At 37.7% G+C, this 20,620-nt stretch overlaps 1 protein-coding gene and 2 non-coding genes across 3 annotated transcripts in view; all 3 read left to right on the top strand.

Annotated features, from left to right (window-relative positions):
- Positions 1-19,614, top strand: part of LOC131439494 (matrix metalloproteinase-2-like) — a 264,482-nt gene extending 244,868 nt beyond the window's left edge. The window contains exons 2-3 of the mRNA XM_058610575.1: positions 19,164-19,265; positions 19,405-19,614. Of these exons, the coding sequence (XP_058466558.1) occupies positions 19,164-19,265; positions 19,405-19,614 (312 nt within the window). The remainder of the gene's footprint in view (positions 1-19,163; positions 19,266-19,404) is intronic.
- On the top strand, positions 9,147-9,230 carry Trnal-uaa (transfer RNA leucine (anticodon UAA)). The gene has a single exon. It is a non-coding gene; the product is annotated as a tRNA-Leu (tRNA).
- Positions 10,948-11,020, top strand: Trnar-acg (transfer RNA arginine (anticodon ACG)). Its single transcript has one exon. It is a non-coding gene; the product is annotated as a tRNA-Arg (tRNA).
- Positions 19,615-20,620: the final 1,006 nt, after the last annotated feature.

Raw genomic sequence — 20,620 nt, 5'->3', positions numbered from 1 at the left:
ATGTTGAACCAATCTATATAATAAACCGTTAAACAAGGTTTACCATCATGAATGAACCTTATGTTAACTAAAATCAGAAACATTTCCAATTCAACCAACTCAAAAAAACTACAAAAATCAGTCCCATGTGGTTGTTCGAGCCATTGATGTGGAACAAGGCAACCAAAATTTCTAATGATCTACAATCAAACAGTTCAATCAATCGTCACACTTTTGAATCCGCTATTGCACGAGAGTCTGCTTATGGCGATTTCGTTTTTAATTTGCACTACACCGGTGCAGTGCTACACTGAGGCATGAATAAACGAACAAAAATGACGAAAACATAAACAGTAACCATTGACTACAATAAACGATTCCATTGCACAGAGCTACACCAAACTTTTGATGAGTGCTACACCAGTGGTATCGGTGCAGAAAAAGTGTAGCACTGGTGTAGTGCAATTGGTAAAAACGAACGGTTTCAGTGCAGCTTTCGCTACACCAGTGTAGTGCAATTTAAAAACGAAAACGACATTAGATTGATCTTGATTAGGAACCAACACCGAACATTGCTTCGCTTGATTTGTATTTGTTTCATAGCCGACGAAATTACACCAATATCCCAAATGTATGCAATTATATCTTTGTACATACTTGCGAGCTTGTGTTCAAGTATTGTATGCAAACAGTTATTGTCGTGAATACGACATACTTTACTATGGGGCGCCTTTTCAAAATTTACCCTCTGAGAGAGTGATAAGTTTTTGATCGTGAATATCTCTTGTTGTATCTAACGTATCATCATAATTTTTGCTACATGCCATCGGAAATATGATCACAATTTTATGATAAAATTTTCAGTTTTGTTGAATAATCTCAAACAATTCAAAATTTAACTTTTCTGAAATGTTTGGTATAAATGAGTATCAAAGAGGATAATTCATAAGGCGCGTTTGCGTTTCTCCTACTTTGAAAGCTTATAGCTCAGTGATCTGTGAAAGGATTTATATAATCTAACTACCAATAGAATCGAAAATTTTCAACTTAAACGCGTATAGCAACAGCATTGAAGTATTTCAATAGTACACTATTGAAAAACCTGTCTCATTTGACCCATGTCAACACCAGCCAATCAGAACGCCTTCTGAGGAAGAGAACAAAATATCTGCTGCTGTACAACAAATCGTCCGGGAAAAATGTTCCGAACAGTGCTTAATATCGTAGTGAGTTCCACAATTTGGTCCTTCTGAAAGGCAGGAATGAATCCCGTACAGCATCCGTATAGTTTCTTTCAATGAAATGCAAATCCGAAATGAAATAATCGAAATGAAAATTCTATTTGCTCTATTTTTATAGCCGTTAGGACCGCCCATTAGTGAAAAAGCTACAAACGAAATCAGGTAAAAACAAACCTCTCAACAAAAATTGGATCAGTTTGGTTTCTATCGCCACTGCAAGCAGATGTATTGAGTGTCGTTTGTTCAGCTAGTTTCGCTTCCGACAAGAGCGATAACGTCACAGCTGCCAGTTGTTTGCTTTGGTGGAAAAACAACGGAAAGAGGACAACGGTGGAGAGCATCACACAAAATCAGCCGTTCTAATGGCTCTGAAAGTTTTCTAAAGAACTATAAGGATTTCTTCTTCGCAAATCGAAGGTAAAAACCCTGAGCTATGAGCTTTAAAAATACGAGAAAGGCAAACGCGCCTTATGAATTATCCCCTTTGATACATTTCAGAAAAGTTAAATTTTGAATTGTTTGGGATTATGTCACACAACTGAAAATTTTATCATAAAATTGTGATCATATTTCCGATTGCATGTAGCAAAAATTATGTTTATTCGTTAGATATAACAGGAGATATTCACGATCAAAAACTTATCACTCTCTCAGAGGGTAAATTTTGAAAAGGAGCCCCATAACAATGTAAGTCGTATTCACGACAATAATTGATACAAAATAGACTGAGCTGTAAGTGTTTAAAACCTGACCAAATTTCTACATGTATTTTTCCTTGATTTTCTGATTTGCTCCCCAAAAAAAAAAGACTAAAACCCTTTAAAGCGCTTCAAAGCGGCCAACTTCCGACTTGGCTCTAAAAGTATCCAGGTTACTGTTGGCTTGCTTTTCTGCGCTCTTCCTGGCCGATTAAATGGCCCCAGTTTCTTTCATACTACATTTTCCAGAATTAACGGGATTTTATCCCGAGGATCCGACTAGCACTAGAGCGGCTAGCTGGTTGGCGTCCTTCGGCTCCGGCAGCGCCGTTCGAGCCTCAATGATTCAATTCGAGTAATAAATTGATTTTTATTAGCTTCCGTATCTTACCTAGAAACGAACTTGAATCAATCGTCGACGACGGCGACAGACAGGGAGCCAAGAGAGCGTGCGAAAAGGAAAATAGATCAACTAGGGCTCTTACTGCTAACGGATGCCGATAAATTGAAATGTTTGTTGCACTTTCACTGTGACTCATTTGCTTTGTTATCTGGTGTAAATTGTGATTGACCAAATTGCCTTTAACCTAACATGGTTTCTCTAGTACACGAAAAGATAACTGTTACTGTTATGTTACGTTAGTTTTGATACACGGGCAAAGTTCCGATTTTAGAAATTAGTAAACGAGAGAAAATAGTATATTTCCGTGTTATTCTAATACAACATAATTAAAAGTTCCCGTATCATGATCCATTTGAACTGATTAAGCTGAAATTTTGGCGTAACGCAGTTGACGTTGATGGGTATAACTTCAGGCGTGTTTCTGCTACGATGGTATTCTGTGCAACATACATTCAGGCATTATATTTGAAAATATGATGATTTCAAATATGAATTAAATGGAATGGTGTTGATGAACGTATTTTATAGGCGATTTTAAGTGATGGTCCAGCACACGAGCCAGCTCTCATACAGTCCGTGTGATGTACCTTTTCAAGAACATGCACACGAAGTCCGAAGCACACGCTCGTGTGCCGTGTTGCTACTAGATCGAGAGTCGTATGCTTCGAAGAACCAGCTCGCGATGCTGGCTAATCTGCTGGAATGGGGAGATAGCTCGTGAGCTGACTCATGTGCTAGCTCACGTGCTGAGTTGAGTGTCCGTTTTGCCTTTCTCATATAGAAAGGTTATGCAATCACTGTGAGAACCGACTTTTGAACCGAGACCCGGAGGGCCGAGTGTCATATACCATTCGACTCAGTTCGTCGAGTACGCAAAATGTCTGTGTGTGTGTATATGTGTGTGTATGTTTGTGTATGTGTGTGTAACGTTTTTACCTTTTTTTTATATATATAAAAAATAGGTATAGAATTCGCTCAAACTTTCGAAAAATTTTCCGAGGCCCGGAGGGCCGAATGTCATATACCAATCGATTCAGCTCGACGAACTGAGCAAATGTCTGTGTGTGTGTGTGTATGTGTGTGTGTCTGTATGTGTGTTGTCAACTAAGAGGTCGAGATCTCAGAGATGGCTGGACCGATTTTGATCAAACTAGTCGCAAATGAAAGGTCTCCCTGTCACCCAGAACGCTATTGAATGGTTTTGAGATCGGATGTTTACTTTTTGAGTTATACGAAGTTTTATGTCAAAACGTTCAGTTTTTTGACAGTATCTGTCACATTTGACCTTGAAAACAGAATATGTTTCCAGACTTAGATTTCGCTCGGTAATACCTATCCAACAAGCCATAGATTGTTAAAATCCGTCAATTTTTAACGGAGATATCGAAATTTTTGTGTAAGCCTTATTCCAGTAGAAGGAATTTTGAGCGCTGTATGAAAAAGCAATGTTTGGGAGCAACATGAAACACGATTTTTTATACTGTTACATATAATTGTTTCTAAGTACCAAAAACACTGTGTACAGCATCCTTTTTTATGACAATTTGCCTCGGACCAATTTTAGCACGGTTCATTTTTGGCAACATAATCTTTCGAACATGGCATATGTAAACCAGATGATGGCAGATTTTTTTTTAATTGTATTGTTTTAAACTACTTACAGCAATAAATGTTGGAAGAACATAACATCCATATACCATTCGAATCAGTTCGTCGAGATCAGCAAATGCGTGTGTGACAAATAATTTCACTAAATTTTCTCGGAAAATTTCTTTTCTACAAATTCAGATTCATACGAAAAGTCGTATGCTCCCAAACAAAGTTCTTGCATTATGTTTGATTCCGACCTCTGGTTCTGGAACTACAGGATGATATGTGAAACGAAATCAAAATTGTGTAACTCATTCTTCTCGTAGATGGCTGAACCGATCTAAGATTCAAATGACATCTAAGAATCATCTAAAATTCAAATGAAAAGTTTCAAGATTCTATAAAACATCTTGCTCTTCAGTCAGATCCAACTTCCGGTTTTGGGGATACAGGGTGATTGGTATAAAAATGTCTATTCCACATAAATTAATCAGGTTTATCGGGTTAGCAGATTTGGATAGTCGATAAAAAAAACTTTTTTCAGTTTTAGTGGTATTCAGTTTTCGATTCAGAAGGCACCCAACAATTTAATTCGTTCTATGATTTCTCAAAGATGTCTTTACTGATTTTCAAATATTTTGAAACAAATGTAAACTGCACAGCTACTCAGGTGAATTTATCTGACTTCGGACATACCGATTTTAGAATTCCGGTTCCAGCATAAAATCGTTTCTCAAAACTCAATCTTTTTCTTAAAAAAAGCCTATTCAAATTTCAGAAACAAAAATTTTAATTAAAACAAACTTATATACAAAAATTAATTATTTTATCCAATTATGACTTCCGGTTCTCGAATTACATGATGATGAATTTTTAAAATTCAAACCGGTATAGAAGATGACAACCCCGAAAAGCTTCAAAGTTGGACTCAAAACTGTTGTAATTTATTCGTCATATGGCCATACGAATCGGTTTGGGTTATGCTGGTTCCTGAATACCGGCTCTGGAAGTACCTTAAATTGCCGTAAACTCTAAAGTGGAACTTACATATCATGGCATGTTTAATCGATTATCACACTTCAAATTCGATCCGATTTGCAGTTTCAAGAATATTCATGCAAAAAACACATGCGGATTGATAAAAAAAGGTATCATCTCACTGCTAGGTGGATTAAACACGTGTTTTGCACTAACTTTTCTCGGAGATGGCTGAACCGATTTTCACAAACTTAGATTCAAATGAAAGGTCCTGTGGTCCCATACGTAATTCCTGAATTTCATCCGAATCCGACTTCCGAATCCGGAAATATAGGGTAAACTGTGTTAAAAATCAAACAAACCGATTTCAGTTATTCTTTTAAGAATCGATAAAAATTACTTTGAAGAATACCACAGTATTATATATGATAGTATGATTGATATGAGTAAGGCACCACTAGGTGGATCAAAACAGGTTTTTTATCGTGACATCAAAAATAAACAAGCGTTCATCCTTAACAGTTGAGCCGACGACACGACCAGACACTCCGAAGAAAAAATAGCTTTAAAAATGTCCGTTAACGATTTACCGCCAGTTATCATAAATTTACCGACCCCTAGAGAACAATAAAAATAATTATATCGAGCAACACTGTTTTAGTTGCTACGAGCTAGTTACTAAGGGACCCCAGAATAAATAAACAAACAGTGTGAAAAAGATATTCCGGATTATGGAAAAGGACTTGTAACAGGTACGTTAAGTCTGATTGGACTACGATTGAATAAAAAGTACAACTTTGTTTATCGGTAGAGTGTATGGAGATAACATAGCAAAGCTGGAAGGTTCTCTATCTGCATCTTGACGTTATATGTATATCAACCGCTACATCAGTCGCACCAGTAACTTGCATTTCAGAGAGAATTGTTTTCAGGATTTCAATTCAATCGTTCCGTACAATTGGTGGGATATTTTCGCTACTTCAGATTTTTCGCCAATGGAAGACTGGTCCGGAAAAACCGAAAAATATTGTTACAAATCTGAAAGCTCGATCATTCGCCCAGAATGAAATACTTAAAAACAGGGCTTTTTTGTCACTCCTCCCATAGGGATGACAATGTTTTACGGAGAAAATATTGGAGTCATTTTTTGTTTCATCGCTGAAAAAAAAATTATTTTATTGAAAAACAATAGCTGCTTATTATACTTTTATTTAGGTTCTATTGTTACAAAATAGTGCGTTATAATATACGCAATAAATTTTAAAATGGCTTTCAAGTTTTCATTAAATTTCGCTCACGAATCTTTTTGCAATTATTCTCTCGTTGTAACTGCTATAGTATGGACAGTATTGATGTTAAATTGAGTTTAGAGTTAAATTCAAATGAAAGGACTTTTTCCTGAGTTTCTTCCGGATCGGAACACAGTTTTTGAACTAGGTCCAACCAATTACCGCCGTTATAGTTTCCACGCTTTAAAAGCTATCGAGAAGATGACACTGTAGTCGCAAGCATGATGGAACGAAATAAACATCCTGATCCACTCCAGATGTGTGTCAAAATTACTACTTACTGAAACATGTCATAAATTGGTATCATCATCCCAAAAAGATTCAAAATATGAAATTAAGAATGTACGTCCATTCATGTTAGTAACAAAGTTGATTTTATTCCAAGATTAACATCCATGTTTAAATTGAATATTGCACTATTAAAGCCAAATTTATTTGTACGGAAATAATTCGGTTTAATCCGGTTGTAACGTTAACCACATCTTTCCTACATTTATTTACATTCTACATGTCTTCAATAAATAGTAACCATGGAAACTATTATTAAATATCAATAATTTATCAGCATGTGTTGCCAGTTTCAACATTTTTATAAGTGATTTCGTTTTGACGTAACGAGTTACTGAGGGGTACTTAAATTTGCGATACAATTTTGATAGACGAGTGACAGGTCGTGTCGTCGGTTGGGCAGTGCTGCCTCGATGGGTTTTACCTTTGGTCTGTCTTATGTTAAACCAAGCAACCTTGCGAGTATGTAAATAGTACTACTGAATTGTCAAAAAAGTTGAGGTTTGCAGTGACGGTAAAAAAACTTAATACACTCAAGTGTTTTTTTATGCGGGGGATACGTGCCGCGTAGCAAAAACAGCATAGCTTTTAAAATTCGCATTAAAACAACCGCATAACTAAGGAAAAAAGTTTTGTTGCCAGACGTCTTAAAAATTTATGAAAACTCGAGATCTGGTTTTATCGCGAAAAACCCCTTCTTAATCCACCTAGTGGTGTGATAATGCCTTTCTCTTCTTTCATAACAGTCTCATGAAAATATATTTCTTTTATAAATTTTTTCTACTATTTTTATTACTTTTATTATATATTATTACTATTACTATATTACTAACACATGGATCAATAAGTCCCGAGACCAAAGCAGAGATGGCGCTCGTAGTAAACCAGTAACCACGTCTTTCTAGAGTGCTAACCTTTGCTTGAAACGGGTCAAAATTTTAAGTCGATCCGACCAGAAACAGCTGAGTTATCGAGGTTGGAGTAAAGTCGTTTTGTAGTTTGTTTAAAAAATGGAAAAAGCCGAGTTTCGTGTTCTGATAAAACATTGTTTTTTAATGGGTAAAAACACCGTGCAAGCGAAACAATGGATTGAAAAATGTTATCCGGACTATTGTCCATCAAAAGCAACGATTTTGAAGCCGTTACACCGGAAAATGTGAGTGAAGTGACAAAAATTATAACAAAAGATCGTAAAGTGAAGCTCCGTGAGATTGCTGAGATGACACAGATATCATATGGAAGTGTATTTACTATCCTTCATGAAAAATTGAGCATGAAAAAGGTTTTTTCCAAGTGTGTCGCGAAATTATCAAATCAAATCAAAGTCCCAGAAAGTTGATTTTATCAAAAAAAAATTTTTTCGAGATGACACTAAATTTCGATGCTTCATGCAGTTTTAAGAGTTTCGGCAATCCAATTAGAATCCACGCAAGTAATCCTGAAACGCTCGATGTTTACACTTTTCTTTCCTTCTCTTCTTGTTTGACAACCGCACCTCACTTCCGGTGAAACCCTCAACGAGTGAACACGTCGTATCGTGTTAGTGCGGTGCAAATTCGAGTATTTCGCGAGAAAGAAACGATTTTCATCCGTACTTCGGTGAATCCACGTTGTCACATTAGGTTTTTTATCGTGACGACACAAATGAACAAGTATTCATCCTTGACAGTTCAGCGGTACTGTTTACAAACAAGCTTAAACAAAAATCGAAGAGCACATCTAAAACAATCATCTTTACACTTTGCAACTAGTCACTTTTATTTAATAAATATCAAAAACGAACCGTATTCAATCGTGAACAAATGTTTTAAAACTTTATTTAGGCGATACGGACCGTAAATAGTCTGATCCAATTTGTCAATAAACAAACAAAAGAAATTTCTGTTTACAAACAGTACTGCTGGACTGTCAAAAAGTGTTCATCCGATTGAGGTTAGCAGTGACGGTAAAAAACCTAATAGCGAGGGTTTCACTTGTAGTCCAGTGAAAAGAAAGTCCATTGGACTATAAACGAAAACTAACTGGCAATATAGCTAAATCGCTGTGCCATCAATCGGCGTCATCTCAAGTGAGGTGACACCACCAGAAGTGAAGAAGAAGAAGAAGACAACCGCACCTTCGCCACCTGTCCATTTACCATCATCAAACATGAACTTCATTCATCACGAGTTCTTTTGTGATGTTATTTTGTAAAATTTAATACAGAGAGCATACGAAAACCTTCGAAAAAACTGTCTTCGAATGACAAGATATTCTCACTTTCCTTTCACGTATATACGAAACAAATTGATGAGAAATGATTTCTACGAATGATCTGAATATTGCCCTAGGTGTTGCCAATGTAAGATCAGTATTAAATTATACATGAACCGTTGAACGATTTTTCAATTTACTTTTGTCAATCATCTTAGCGATCAACATGATCAATTCTAGGTGGAAAAAATCACTCCTGCATTGCGTTTCAAATCCACCTACTACCAAAAAGCCGTAGAAAATAAGTTTCGTAGAAATCCATTATTATTTTCTCTTTCTCAAACAACCTGTTGACTGTTTTTGGACTTCTGTAATAGATGCAACGAGATGCATTCAGATTGTGAACACAATCAATTTATTTACAGCGGTACCAGGTACGACTAACACAAAACTCTCCAAGCGCTCTTATCCACCCTTCTCTCACGTAGTCAGGATGGCCGAGCGGTCTAAGGCGCCAGATTTAAGCTCTGGTTCCCGTAAGGGAGCGTGGGTTCGAACCCCACTTCTGACACATCCATTTTTTTGCGAAGCTTCAGTATGGTCAGGTTAGGTGTATATAAATAAAAAATCAAATGAATAAATCCTATTGGAATGAATGAAAAGTTGATTATGTTTGATGCACCAGAGAAAATATATGTAAATACTCATTTTTCCGCTTATTTTTGATTTCAAAACAATCATTTCATGTTCGGAGGCCATCGTTGCATTTTTTAACGCTTCCCACGTAGCTCTCAACGACTTTTGGCGTTCAAGGTGGTGAAATTTCAAGTATTTGGTAAGAAAGTGAACGTTTTCGATCCTTCTCCTCATTCAGGCGATTCAGTGAGGGTTATCATCAACAAAAATTAGCTTGCAATGCTATCTTCTTGCTGTGTTTGTTTATTAGACGGTGTCAAACTGAAGTGGCACCAGTTAGAAAGAAGAAGAGAGGAACATCGTGCTTTTTGTTATGTGACTATAATCTTTCTATAAGGAACAGTTATAATCTTTTAAAGCGTTTACTACCAATGCAATTACTATCAGTGATTACTATCATTAATATTTGTGTTGTTGCTTCAAGTGGAAACACATCAACTCAATACGAAGGCATAAGAGCGTTGATTGATTTTAACTTAATCCTCGCTAGGTTTGGTTTTACTCGGTGCACCACTGTAGTGTGTAGCTCCCGACTAGACTTTCTCAAGTTTGAGTGTGATCAAATGCATCCTTTCTGACCCACACTGGTGTAGCTCCAGTGAAGAAATCGAAAACGATATTGGTTGGGTTGGATAGCAAACTTGGGAATAAAGTCGCCGGTATCCTTCTTTGCCGATAAATTCATCCGCATTCATTCCGTCTTCTCTTGCGCACATTTAGCTGCACTCGCTTGACGAGCCACTAGCAGTGGTGCTAGAACTGGTAACTAATAAATGTAACCGAACAGCAGTTAGGTTTGAATTAAACTGCAAGTATTTGTTTATATTCATATTTTAATCAGTAAGAATAATTGTGCTTCATACATAGAATAAAAATTCACGTAAAATAAGTTTACTCCTTTGAAAAATTACGGACAAGTTTTATCCAATGAAACACTCTCCATCGCTATAGAAAACGAAGCCAACTATTTCTTTTTGTATACGGATGATATTAGATATCGTTGATACCGAACTATCCATAATTCAAATTAATTTTGATATTTGAAGAAAATGGCTTGACTTGTTGAGTCTGTATGTTTGATATTCTTTCATAGTTTTGTAATAATGTAACTGGCAACGTTTCCATAGAATCTATTATTAGATTTCGTGACATGCGCACACACATTTTCTCTCTTTCTTTCGTTTTACCACATCAGCTAAAGTGTTGAAACATTTCAGAAACGAATGAATCATGCAATATTTCAAGCCTCGTGATTTTCTTTCTTGTTTCAGTCAGACGCCTCTTACAATGAGGCATTAAATCTGTTACGCGCTCGGTAATGATGATGGATGCGAACGGCAGTATGCGAGTTTGCGGTTTTGTGCCTTTTACAGCTCCCAGTTGAACTACTTATTAATTCACTGACTTAGTCTGCTTCGGTTGCATAAGCGTTTCGTTCAACAGGTATAATGTCCATGTAAGCAGAGCCGACAAGTGGTCAAGAATGAACATTTGAGTTCATTCGTGACGATGCATAGAGAATTAATCGTATATGTTTGATACGTGTCGGGTACGATGTTTTTCTTTAGAACTGAGAACTAGTAGTAAATATGGGTCCTGTGGCGCAATGGATAACGCGTCTGACTACGGATCAGAAGATTCCAGGTTCGACTCCTGGCAGGATCGCGTGATTTTTTTTCATGAGATGATGTTTACAGAAAATGATAAAAAAATTTTTTTTATTTCTATGTATCATATTTTTTGATGCTGTGATAATGACTTTTGAAACGAATGATTCTTTCGATGATCTTTGATTACCGTCAACATTAATTACATGCGTTCTTATGGAGACATTCACATATAACGTCGGGTAGTTGGGTAAAGAAAGTATTAAACTAATTTTGACGGAAGCTGACACGTTCCGGTGACGTTGACGGAAGGAGAAGTACATTAGTTTTTATTTGGAAATTGAGAATGCTTTTATTGTTGACGGTAGCACTGTCTGACTCGAAATTCACAGTTTGTCTGGCTTCTGGGTAAACACCTTTGAAATGATGATGACAACGGTTAACCACGCTCGGTGTGTGTGTGTGTGTGTGTGTGTGTGTGTGTGTGTGTGTGTGTGTGTGTGTGTGTGTGTGCGCGCGCGTGTGTGTGTGTGTGTGTGTGTGTGTGTGTGTGTGTGTGTGTGTGTGTGTGTGTGTGTGTGTGTGCGTGTGTGAGTGTGTGTGTGTATGTGTACTTTTCGAAGATATTTTACCGCTCAATTTTCTCAGAGATGGCAGAACCGATTTTAACAAAGTTAGACTCGTTTGAAAGCTACTGTCAGGCCATTGATAAAGTTTGAAAATCAAATGGCTGTGACTTTTGGTTCCGGAGATATGATGGTATAAATGACGTATCCGACAAAACGTGTTGTTTTTTATCGCGCAAGTTTCACTAAGACGGTTGAACCGATTTTAACAAGTCTAGGCCCGTTTGAAAGCTATTGTTAGGCCATTGATCAAGTTCGAAGATCAAATGACTGTGACTTTTGGTTCCGGAGATATGATGGTATAAGTGACGTAACTGACAAAACGTGTTGTTTTTTTCCGCTCAATTTTCTCAGAGATGGCAGAACCGATTTTAACAAAGTTAGACTCGTTTGAAAGCTACTGTCAGGCCATTGATAAAGTTTGAAAATCAAATGGCTGTGACTTTTGGTTCCGGAGATATGATGGTATAAATGACGTATCCGACAAAACGTGTTGTTTTTTATCGCGCAAGTTTCACTAAGACGGTTGAACCGATTTTAACAAGTCTAGGCCCGTTTGAAAGCTATTGTTAGGCCATTGATCAAGTTCGAAGATCAAATGACTGTGACTTTTGGTTCCGGAGATATGATGGTATAAGTGACGTAACTGACAAAACGTGTTGTTTTTTTCCGCTCAATTTTCTCAGAGATGGCAGAACCGATTTTAACAAAGTTAGACTCGTTTGAAAGCTACTGTCAGGCCATTGATAAAGTTTGAAAATCAAATGGCTGTGACTTTTGGTTCCGGAGATATGATGGTATAAGTGACGTAACTGACAAAATGTGTTGTTTTTTTCCGCTCAATTTTCTCAGAGATGGCAGAACCGATTTTAACAAAGTTAGACTCGTTTGAAAGCTATTGTTAGGCCATTGATCAAGTTCGAAGATCAAATGACTGTGACTTTTGGTTCCGGAGATATGATGGTATAAGTGACGTAACTGACAAAACGTGTTGTTTTTTTCCGCTCAATTTTCTCAGAGATGGCAGAACCGATTTTAACAAAGTTAGACTCGTTTGAAAGCTACTGTCAGGCCATTGATCAAGTTTGAAGATCAAATGGCTGTGACTTTTGGTTCCGGAGATATGATGGTATAAATGACGTATCTGACAAAACGTGTTGTTTTTTATCGCGCAAGTTTCACGGAAATGGCTGAACCGATTTTAACATGTCTAGACCCGTTTGAAAGCTATTGTTAGGCCATTGATCAAGTTTGAAGATCAAATGGCTGTGACTTTTGGTTCCGGAGATATGATGGTATAAGTGACGTAACTGACAAAACGTGTTGTTTTTTTCCGCTCAATTTTCTCAGAGATGGCAGAACCGATTTTAACAAAGTTAGACTCGTTTGAAAGCTACTGTCAGGCCATTGATAAAGTTTGAAAATCAAATGGCTGTGACTTTTGGTTCCGGAGATATGATGGTATAAATGACGTATCCGACAAAACGTGTTGTTTTTTATCGCGCAAGTTTCACTAAGACGGTTGAACCGATTTTAACAAGTCTAGGCCCGTTTGAAAGCTATTGTTAGGCCATTGATCAAGTTCGAAGATCAAATGACTGTGACTTTTGGTTCCGGAGATATGATGGTATAAGTGACGTAACTGACAAAACGTGTTGTTTTTTTCCGCTCAATTTTCTCAGAGATGGCAGAACCGATTTTAACAAAGTTAGACTCGTTTGAAAGCTACTGTCAGGCCATTGATAAAGTTTGAAAATCAAATGGCTGTGACTTTTGGTTCCGGAGATATGATGGTATAAGTGACGTAACTGACAAAATGTGTTGTTTTTTTCCGCTCAATTTTCTCAGAGATGGCAGAACCGATTTTAACAAAGTTAGACTCGTTTGAAAGCTATTGTTAGGCCATTGATCAAGTTCGAAGATCAAATGACTGTGACTTTTGGTTCCGGAGATATGATGGTATAAGTGACGTAACTGACAAAACGTGTTGTTTTTTTCCGCTCAATTTTCTCAGAGATGGCAGAACCGATTTTAACAAAGTTAGACTCGTTTGAAAGCTACTGTCAGGCCATTGATCAAGTTTGAAGATCAAATGGCTGTGACTTTTGGTTCCGGAGATATGATGGTATAAATGACGTATCTGACAAAACGTGTTGTTTTTTATCGCGCAAGTTTCACGGAAATGGCTGAACCGATTTTAACATGTCTAGACCCGTTTGAAAGCTATTGTTAGGCCATTGATCAAGTTCGAAGATCAAATGACTGTGACTTTTGGTTCCGGAGATATGATGGTATAAGTGACGTAACTGACAAAACGTGTTGTTTTTTTCCGCTCAATTTTCTCAGAGATGGCAGAACCGATTTTAACAAAGTTAGACTCGTTTGAAAGCTACTGTCAGGCCATTGATAAAGTTTGAAAATCAAATGGCTGTGACTTTTGGTTCCGGAGATATGATGGTATAAATGACGTATCCGACAAAACGTGTTGTTTTTTATCGCGCAAGTTTCACTAAGACGGTTGAACCGATTTTAACAAGTCTAGGCCCGTTTGAAAGCTATTGTTAGGCCATTGATCAAGTTCGAAGATCAAATGACTGTGACTTTTGGTTCCGGAGATATGATGGTATAAGTGACGTAACTGACAAAACGTGTTGTTTTTTTCCGCTCAATTTTCTCAGAGATGGCAGAACCGATTTTAACAAAGTTAGACTCGTTTGAAAGCTACTGTCAGGCCATTGATAAAGTTTGAAAATCAAATGGCTGTGACTTTTGGTTCCGGAGATATGATGGTATAAGTGACGTAACTGACAAAATGTGTTGTTTTTTTCCGCTCAATTTTCTCAGAGATGGCAGAACCGATTTTAACAAAGTTAGACTCGTTTGAAAGCTATTGTTAGGCCATTGATCAAGTTCGAAGATCAAATGACTGTGACTTTTGGTTCCGGAGATATGATGGTATAAGTGACGTAACTGACAAAACGTGTTGTTTTTTTCCGCTCAATTTTCTCAGAGATGGCAGAACCGATTTTAACAAAGTTAGACTCGTTTGAAAGCTACTGTCAGGCCATTGATCAAGTTTGAAGATCAAATGGCTGTGACTTTTGGTTCCGGAGATATGATGGTATAAATGACGTATCTGACAAAACGTGTTGTTTTTTATCGCGCAAGTTTCACGGAAATGGCTGAACCGATTTTAACATGTCTAGACCCGTTTGAAAGCTATTGTTAGGCCATTGATCAAGTTTGAAGATCAAATGGCTGTGACTTTTGGTTCCGGAGATATGATGGTATAAGTGAAAATTTTCGATCTTGAAAAAGCACTATAAGGGGAAATACATGAAATTTCCGAAATCGAAAATTTTTTTTGATGCAAAAAATCTTAAAATTGCATGAAACGTCCAAATTTAGTGTTATCGCAAAAAAAAATTTTTTTTGAAAAATTTGACTCTTTTGATATTATATATATCTCTTTTTATACAAATGTAACGTTTTCTTCATACTTTTAAGAAAAAATACGGATAAAATTATTCGTCACGGTTTCGAAGTAATTCTCGAATTTTTCCTGTAACACGTCTCATTAGGCGCCGCACACCTTCTTCGTCCATCGTTTTAGTTATCTTATTCCACCAGGTCATCATCTGATTGATGTCTTTGACAACCTTCCTCTTTGCCTTGAGTTTCCTATTCACGATTGCCCAGTATTTCTCAATAGGGCGGAACTGGGGACAGTTGGATGGGTTAAGGTTTTTCGGAACAAACTGGACCCCTTTCTCTGCATACCATTCTTGAACGACTTTGCTGTAATGACAGCTTGGCAAATCTGGCCAAAACATTACGGGATGGTCGAGGGATCGAATGAACGGCAAAATTCGTTTTTGGAGACGCTCTTTTTGGTATAGTTCCGATGTCATTGTCTTATTTGTAACGAAAACTTTCGTTTTTTTGCCACAGCTGCAAATGCCCTGTCAAATCATAAATTTTCTTGCAAATTTGTCGGTAAAAACAAATTTAAATTTGGCTGGAACATCCCCGAGTCGTTGCCAAGTAAAAGTTTTGACCTGGGATTTACCCGAAGTCAGCTTTGACATTGGTTTCATCGTCCATCAGAAGACACCCGTCGAACTTGGTCAGCACCTGGTCATATAGTTTCCAAGCACGAATTTTGACCACACTATTCTGTTTTATAGTTCGATTTGGCTGTTTGCTAGCTCGATACGACTTGATTCCTACCCGGAGTCGAGTTCCCCTCGCGGTACTATGGGTAGCACCGAATTTTCTGGCCAAATCACGGTCCGACAGATTAGGATTCCTCTTAATCGTCTTCAAAATCTTACCACGCAGTTTCCGGTCGCCAGTTCCACTCCGACGATTGTCAGGAGGCTTCCGAATCGTCGTCAATCTTTCCTTATACCGTTTGATAACTCGCCATACGGTATTTCTGGGCAATTTCAGCTGTTTAGCTAGCCTAGATACAGACCACAATGGATTTTCCAAATAACTGTGCACAATGAAATAGTTATTCGAAATGTCCTATATGAAATTTGCATCGATTTCTCGTGAAATGTTAATGAGAAAGGTGGAAATAAAATAAATTTTTATCTTGACGACACAGATGAATTCCGGTCCATTCATCATCACAGTTTAGTACGACTGTTTACATAGACTTTGTCTTAACTTTGGCTTATTAGAGTTTTTACCGTTCCGTCAAAAATGAATAAGTGTTCATCCTTGACAGCTCAGCAGTACTGCCCTCATGGATTTTGACCCATGAGTCAAACCAAATTACCTTGCGATCATGTAAACAGTACTGCTGAATTGTCGAACAAGTTGTGGTTAGCAAGAACGGTAAAAAAATTATTGTTGAACCGTTTTAGAAAAGAAAAATGAATGTTCTCCTAAATTCCACTATGAAAGTTTTTAACTATTTCGTTATAATACTAACGTAATCGTAACAGACAGATAGCAATATTTCGAATGCTATTAGGTTTTTTACCGTCACTGCTAACCTCAATCGGAAGAACACAGTTTGACAGTTAAGCAGTACTGTTTGCAGAGATGCCAGATATGCAGATTTGTTTGTAAATCTGCAGATTTTGGGTATAGTGCTGCAGACAGTTTTTGTTGTGCAGACTTTTGAAAATCGAGTTTTTCGCAGACTTTCGTCCAAATTTACAGACTTTTGAAATTGCCGCGACCTTTTTTTTTTTGCTTCGCCAAGTCAGTTTTGCTTGCTTACTGCCGATTTTTTTTTCACATCTACAGACTTTTGAAACCCTGTCTGCAGATATTTGAATTTTTTACCTGGCATCTCTGACTATTTGTAAATAGAGTTTTTTCTGTTTGTTTGTTGACAGACGGATGAGGCCGTTAACGGTTCATCTGGCTTAAATAGAGTTCCAAAACATTTGTTGCTAAAGATTTCTTGAATAAAATTGGATGACTATGAAGTTTAAAGATGATTGTTTGAGATGTGCTCCTCGATTTCTTTAAGCTTGTCTGAAAACAGTACCGCTGAACTGTCAATGATGAATGCTTGTTCATTTGTGACGTCACAATAAAAAAAATAATTTGCATTCATCCTCAGTGTATCAGCTTAGAGGTCAGACTTTCATTTCTCTTTTCTAAAACAGTTTAGTTGCATTCCACTAACCGCTCAAAGCACAAATATTGAACCTAATGTTGAACCAAGTTGCCTCAAGAAGATGTAAACAGACCTACTTAAATGTCAAAAACCTATTTTAATCCACCTAGTGGTGTAATGATGCCTTTCTCATATTACTCATTACATCATAAAATTAACCGTGAAATTCGCAAAAACAACTGTTTATTGAATAGAAATAGGATAATTTGTTCGGATCTAATCTCACAAACTCTATAAAACCTGTTTACCCTGTCGTTCCGGAACCGAAAGTAGTATCCACAACAAATTAAGGAATTCCGTATGAAACTGTAAGACTTTTCTTTTGAACCTATAAGTTTGTGAAAATCGATTTGGCCATCTCCAAGAAAAGTAAATGAGTTTTTGATCACTATTTCCAATTCTTCCGAAACCGGATTCAGATAAACGGAATAGCCAAAGTTGGTTCCGTTTGCTACCAACAAATATGACCTACAAATTGAAACAGTTTTGAACGTAGTTAAACCTATACTTACTATCTCATGCTCTATTTCGATTAAACCAATTAAACTAAATCTAACAAACGAAACGAACCTGCGTTTCTGTTACCTCTGCATATGTAAGTCGAGCTAAACGGCATAAAACATGTAATTTCAGAGCCGGAAGTCGGATCCGGATGAAATTTCACAGTAGCTTTAAAGACAGTATAAACTTTAATTTAAATCTAGATTTGTGAAAATCGATTCAAGCATCGCAGAGAAATCGAAGTGAATTTAGTTTTAGGAGTTTTTCTTCTCCACTTTCGGTGCTCTCGGAACAGGAAAAGAGGGGACCAGTAGTGTCGAATTAAGTTTTTATGCCCACAAACTAACAAGCTCTGCAAACTAGAAGATATTATCGGACAGTTTTATGGGATTTGTACCTGTTTTTAACCATCGTTCGTGGAAAAATACTAATAAAATTGGTAATTTTCCACTTATCACACTTTAGTTTCGAAACCGGAAGTCGGATCCTGATAAAATGTTCCACACATTTTTAGGATATTATAAGACCTTTCGTTTGAATCTTAGTTTGCAAAAATCGGTTGAGTTGTTCCAGAGATAATTGAGTGTAAGCTTTTTCCCAAATTTTCACATATTACCATATAACTCCGGAACCGGCAGTCACATTCAAATGAAATTCAATAGAAAGCTATGGGACCATAGTACCCTTTATTTGAATCTTAGTTTGTGAAAATCGGTTCAGCCATCTCTGAAAAAAGTGAGTGCATATTTTTTTCACTTTTTTGGTACATATCATCCTATATCTCCGGAACCGGAAGTCGGATCGGAATGAAATTCAATAGCAGGCTATGGGACTATGAGACCTTTCATTTGAATTTTTGTTTGTGAAAATCGGTTTAGCCATCTCTGAGAAAAGTGAGTGCATATTTTTGTTACACGCACACACACACACACACACACACACACACACACACACACACACACACACACACACACACACACACACACACACACACACACACACACACAGACATTTGCTCACTTCGTCGAGCTGTGTCGAATGGTATATGACATTCGGCCCTCCGGGCCTCGGTTAAAAAGTCGATTTTTACAGTGATTGCATAGCCTTTCTATATGAGAAAGGCAAAACGAGTTTTGACGACAATAATTGCCGGTTTTGCTATAATGATAAAGAACCTAAGAAACTTAAAGCCCGCGTCTAGGTTCAAAAACGGAAACGGTAATAGACAGAAGAATTTTTTAGGTTGGTTAACTGTTTCAAAGATGTTCTGTTGCTCAAGATTGTTGCAAAATGTGACGTATTTTTTGCATGTTTTATCGTGAATCTGGTTTGTAGTTTATGTTGTTATGTTTACACACATTCGTTACGCCATTAATTATTGAAAGATATTAAAATGGTCTGCGAACTAATGATGATTGTCTCGTTTGTTTCAGCAAAACTATTTAATGGAGTTTGGTTACCTCCCGAAATCGAACATCGAGACGGGGAACCTTCGCACGATGGATCAACTGAAACAGGCAGTGAGACAATTTCAGGTGAGTTCACTTCCATCGGGACGGAAATTTATGCCAATTTCAAAACACTAAACAATTCCACACCCTTGACGGATGTTTTAAACAAAACCCGACAATTATCGCGCAGACATTTTATGATTGACGGTTCTTCGTCTTCCAGTCGTTCGCTAATTTGAATCCAACGGGCGATATCAACCGGGAAACATTGGAACTGATGCGGAAGCCCCGTTGCGGGGCCCCGGATCTTCCCAACTCACCGGACTTTCAGCCATCCAACAGTTTGCACCCACAGCACTATCAGCACCGGCGGCATCGGCGGTTCGTGATCCAGGGCCAGAAGTGGGAGCATCCCATCGTAACTTGGAGGTAAGTGGTTCTACGTCTGTCATCGCAGACAGCAACCGGCAACAAACGACAATCCGATGGAAACAATCAATTCAGGCGTGGGAAATTGCGTCTTTTCGCCCGTCAGCAGCGCTGACGGGAACGAGCGAAGAAAAGTTCGATTTTAATTGCGATATTCAATTTATTATCTAATTTAATTGAAAAGCAATAAACAATCAATTAGGCGGAATGCAGTTTTCTGGTTCGGATGGCAATTTGCAGAGCTGTCGTTCGAACAATTGATAAGTATTCTGCCTCCGGGACGGGCAGTGACTTGTTCGACAAAATATAGTATAATAATTTTATAATATAATTATAAAGGAAAATCAACTTACAACTGCAATTAGAACAAACTTGGACTAATTTATATCTGATGTCGTTGCAGAAGAAATAATTCATTTCCCTTCTCCGGTTGCCATTCCAATGCCGGACGTATCTCAATTTCTGTTAAAAGCATCCTGAAAATGTAATAAAGCTACAATTAAGTTCGAATTCCCATCGCTTCCCCGGGGCCCCAGAGAAATGTATCATCTATCGGAAGTAAAACCACTGCCACCGCCGGCAGTGTGAGGGTCAACCGGAATCATTTCGCCAACACCCATGCCTCGATTCTGGAGGCGATAATGAAGAAACACTCTGGCCCGGGATGCTGGTGATAGATTTCCTTTGGCACTTATAGCCTATTTCGTACGGTGCGCCGCCGCTCTTTTTCCTCCCGGTGGATTGATCGAATTCCCACTGGCCGACTTCGAACACGGTTTGCAGAGCCTGACTTCACCGAAGTATCAAATTTTCCCACCGGATAGTCCATTCTAGGCTGTCAGGTTCGTATTCAGGCTATGAGTGAAATTTGCCCTTACAAAAAAGGGAGATTTTTGTGGAAACACCATTTTTGTTTCAAGTGCCAACAGTGGTAAATTGTTCGAAATGATTCAGCAAAAACCACTCAAGCGAAGAGGTTGTGTTTCGATTATACTGCTCGTGAGTTAACG

The sequence above is a fragment of the Malaya genurostris genome, chromosome 3 (genome assembly GCF_030247185.1).
Source record: "Malaya genurostris strain Urasoe2022 chromosome 3, Malgen_1.1, whole genome shotgun sequence".
Classification (NCBI taxonomy): Eukaryota; Metazoa; Arthropoda; class Insecta; order Diptera; family Culicidae; genus Malaya; species Malaya genurostris.
Note: the sequence above shows the minus strand (reverse complement) of the source record. Positions and strands in the feature narration are given on the sequence as shown.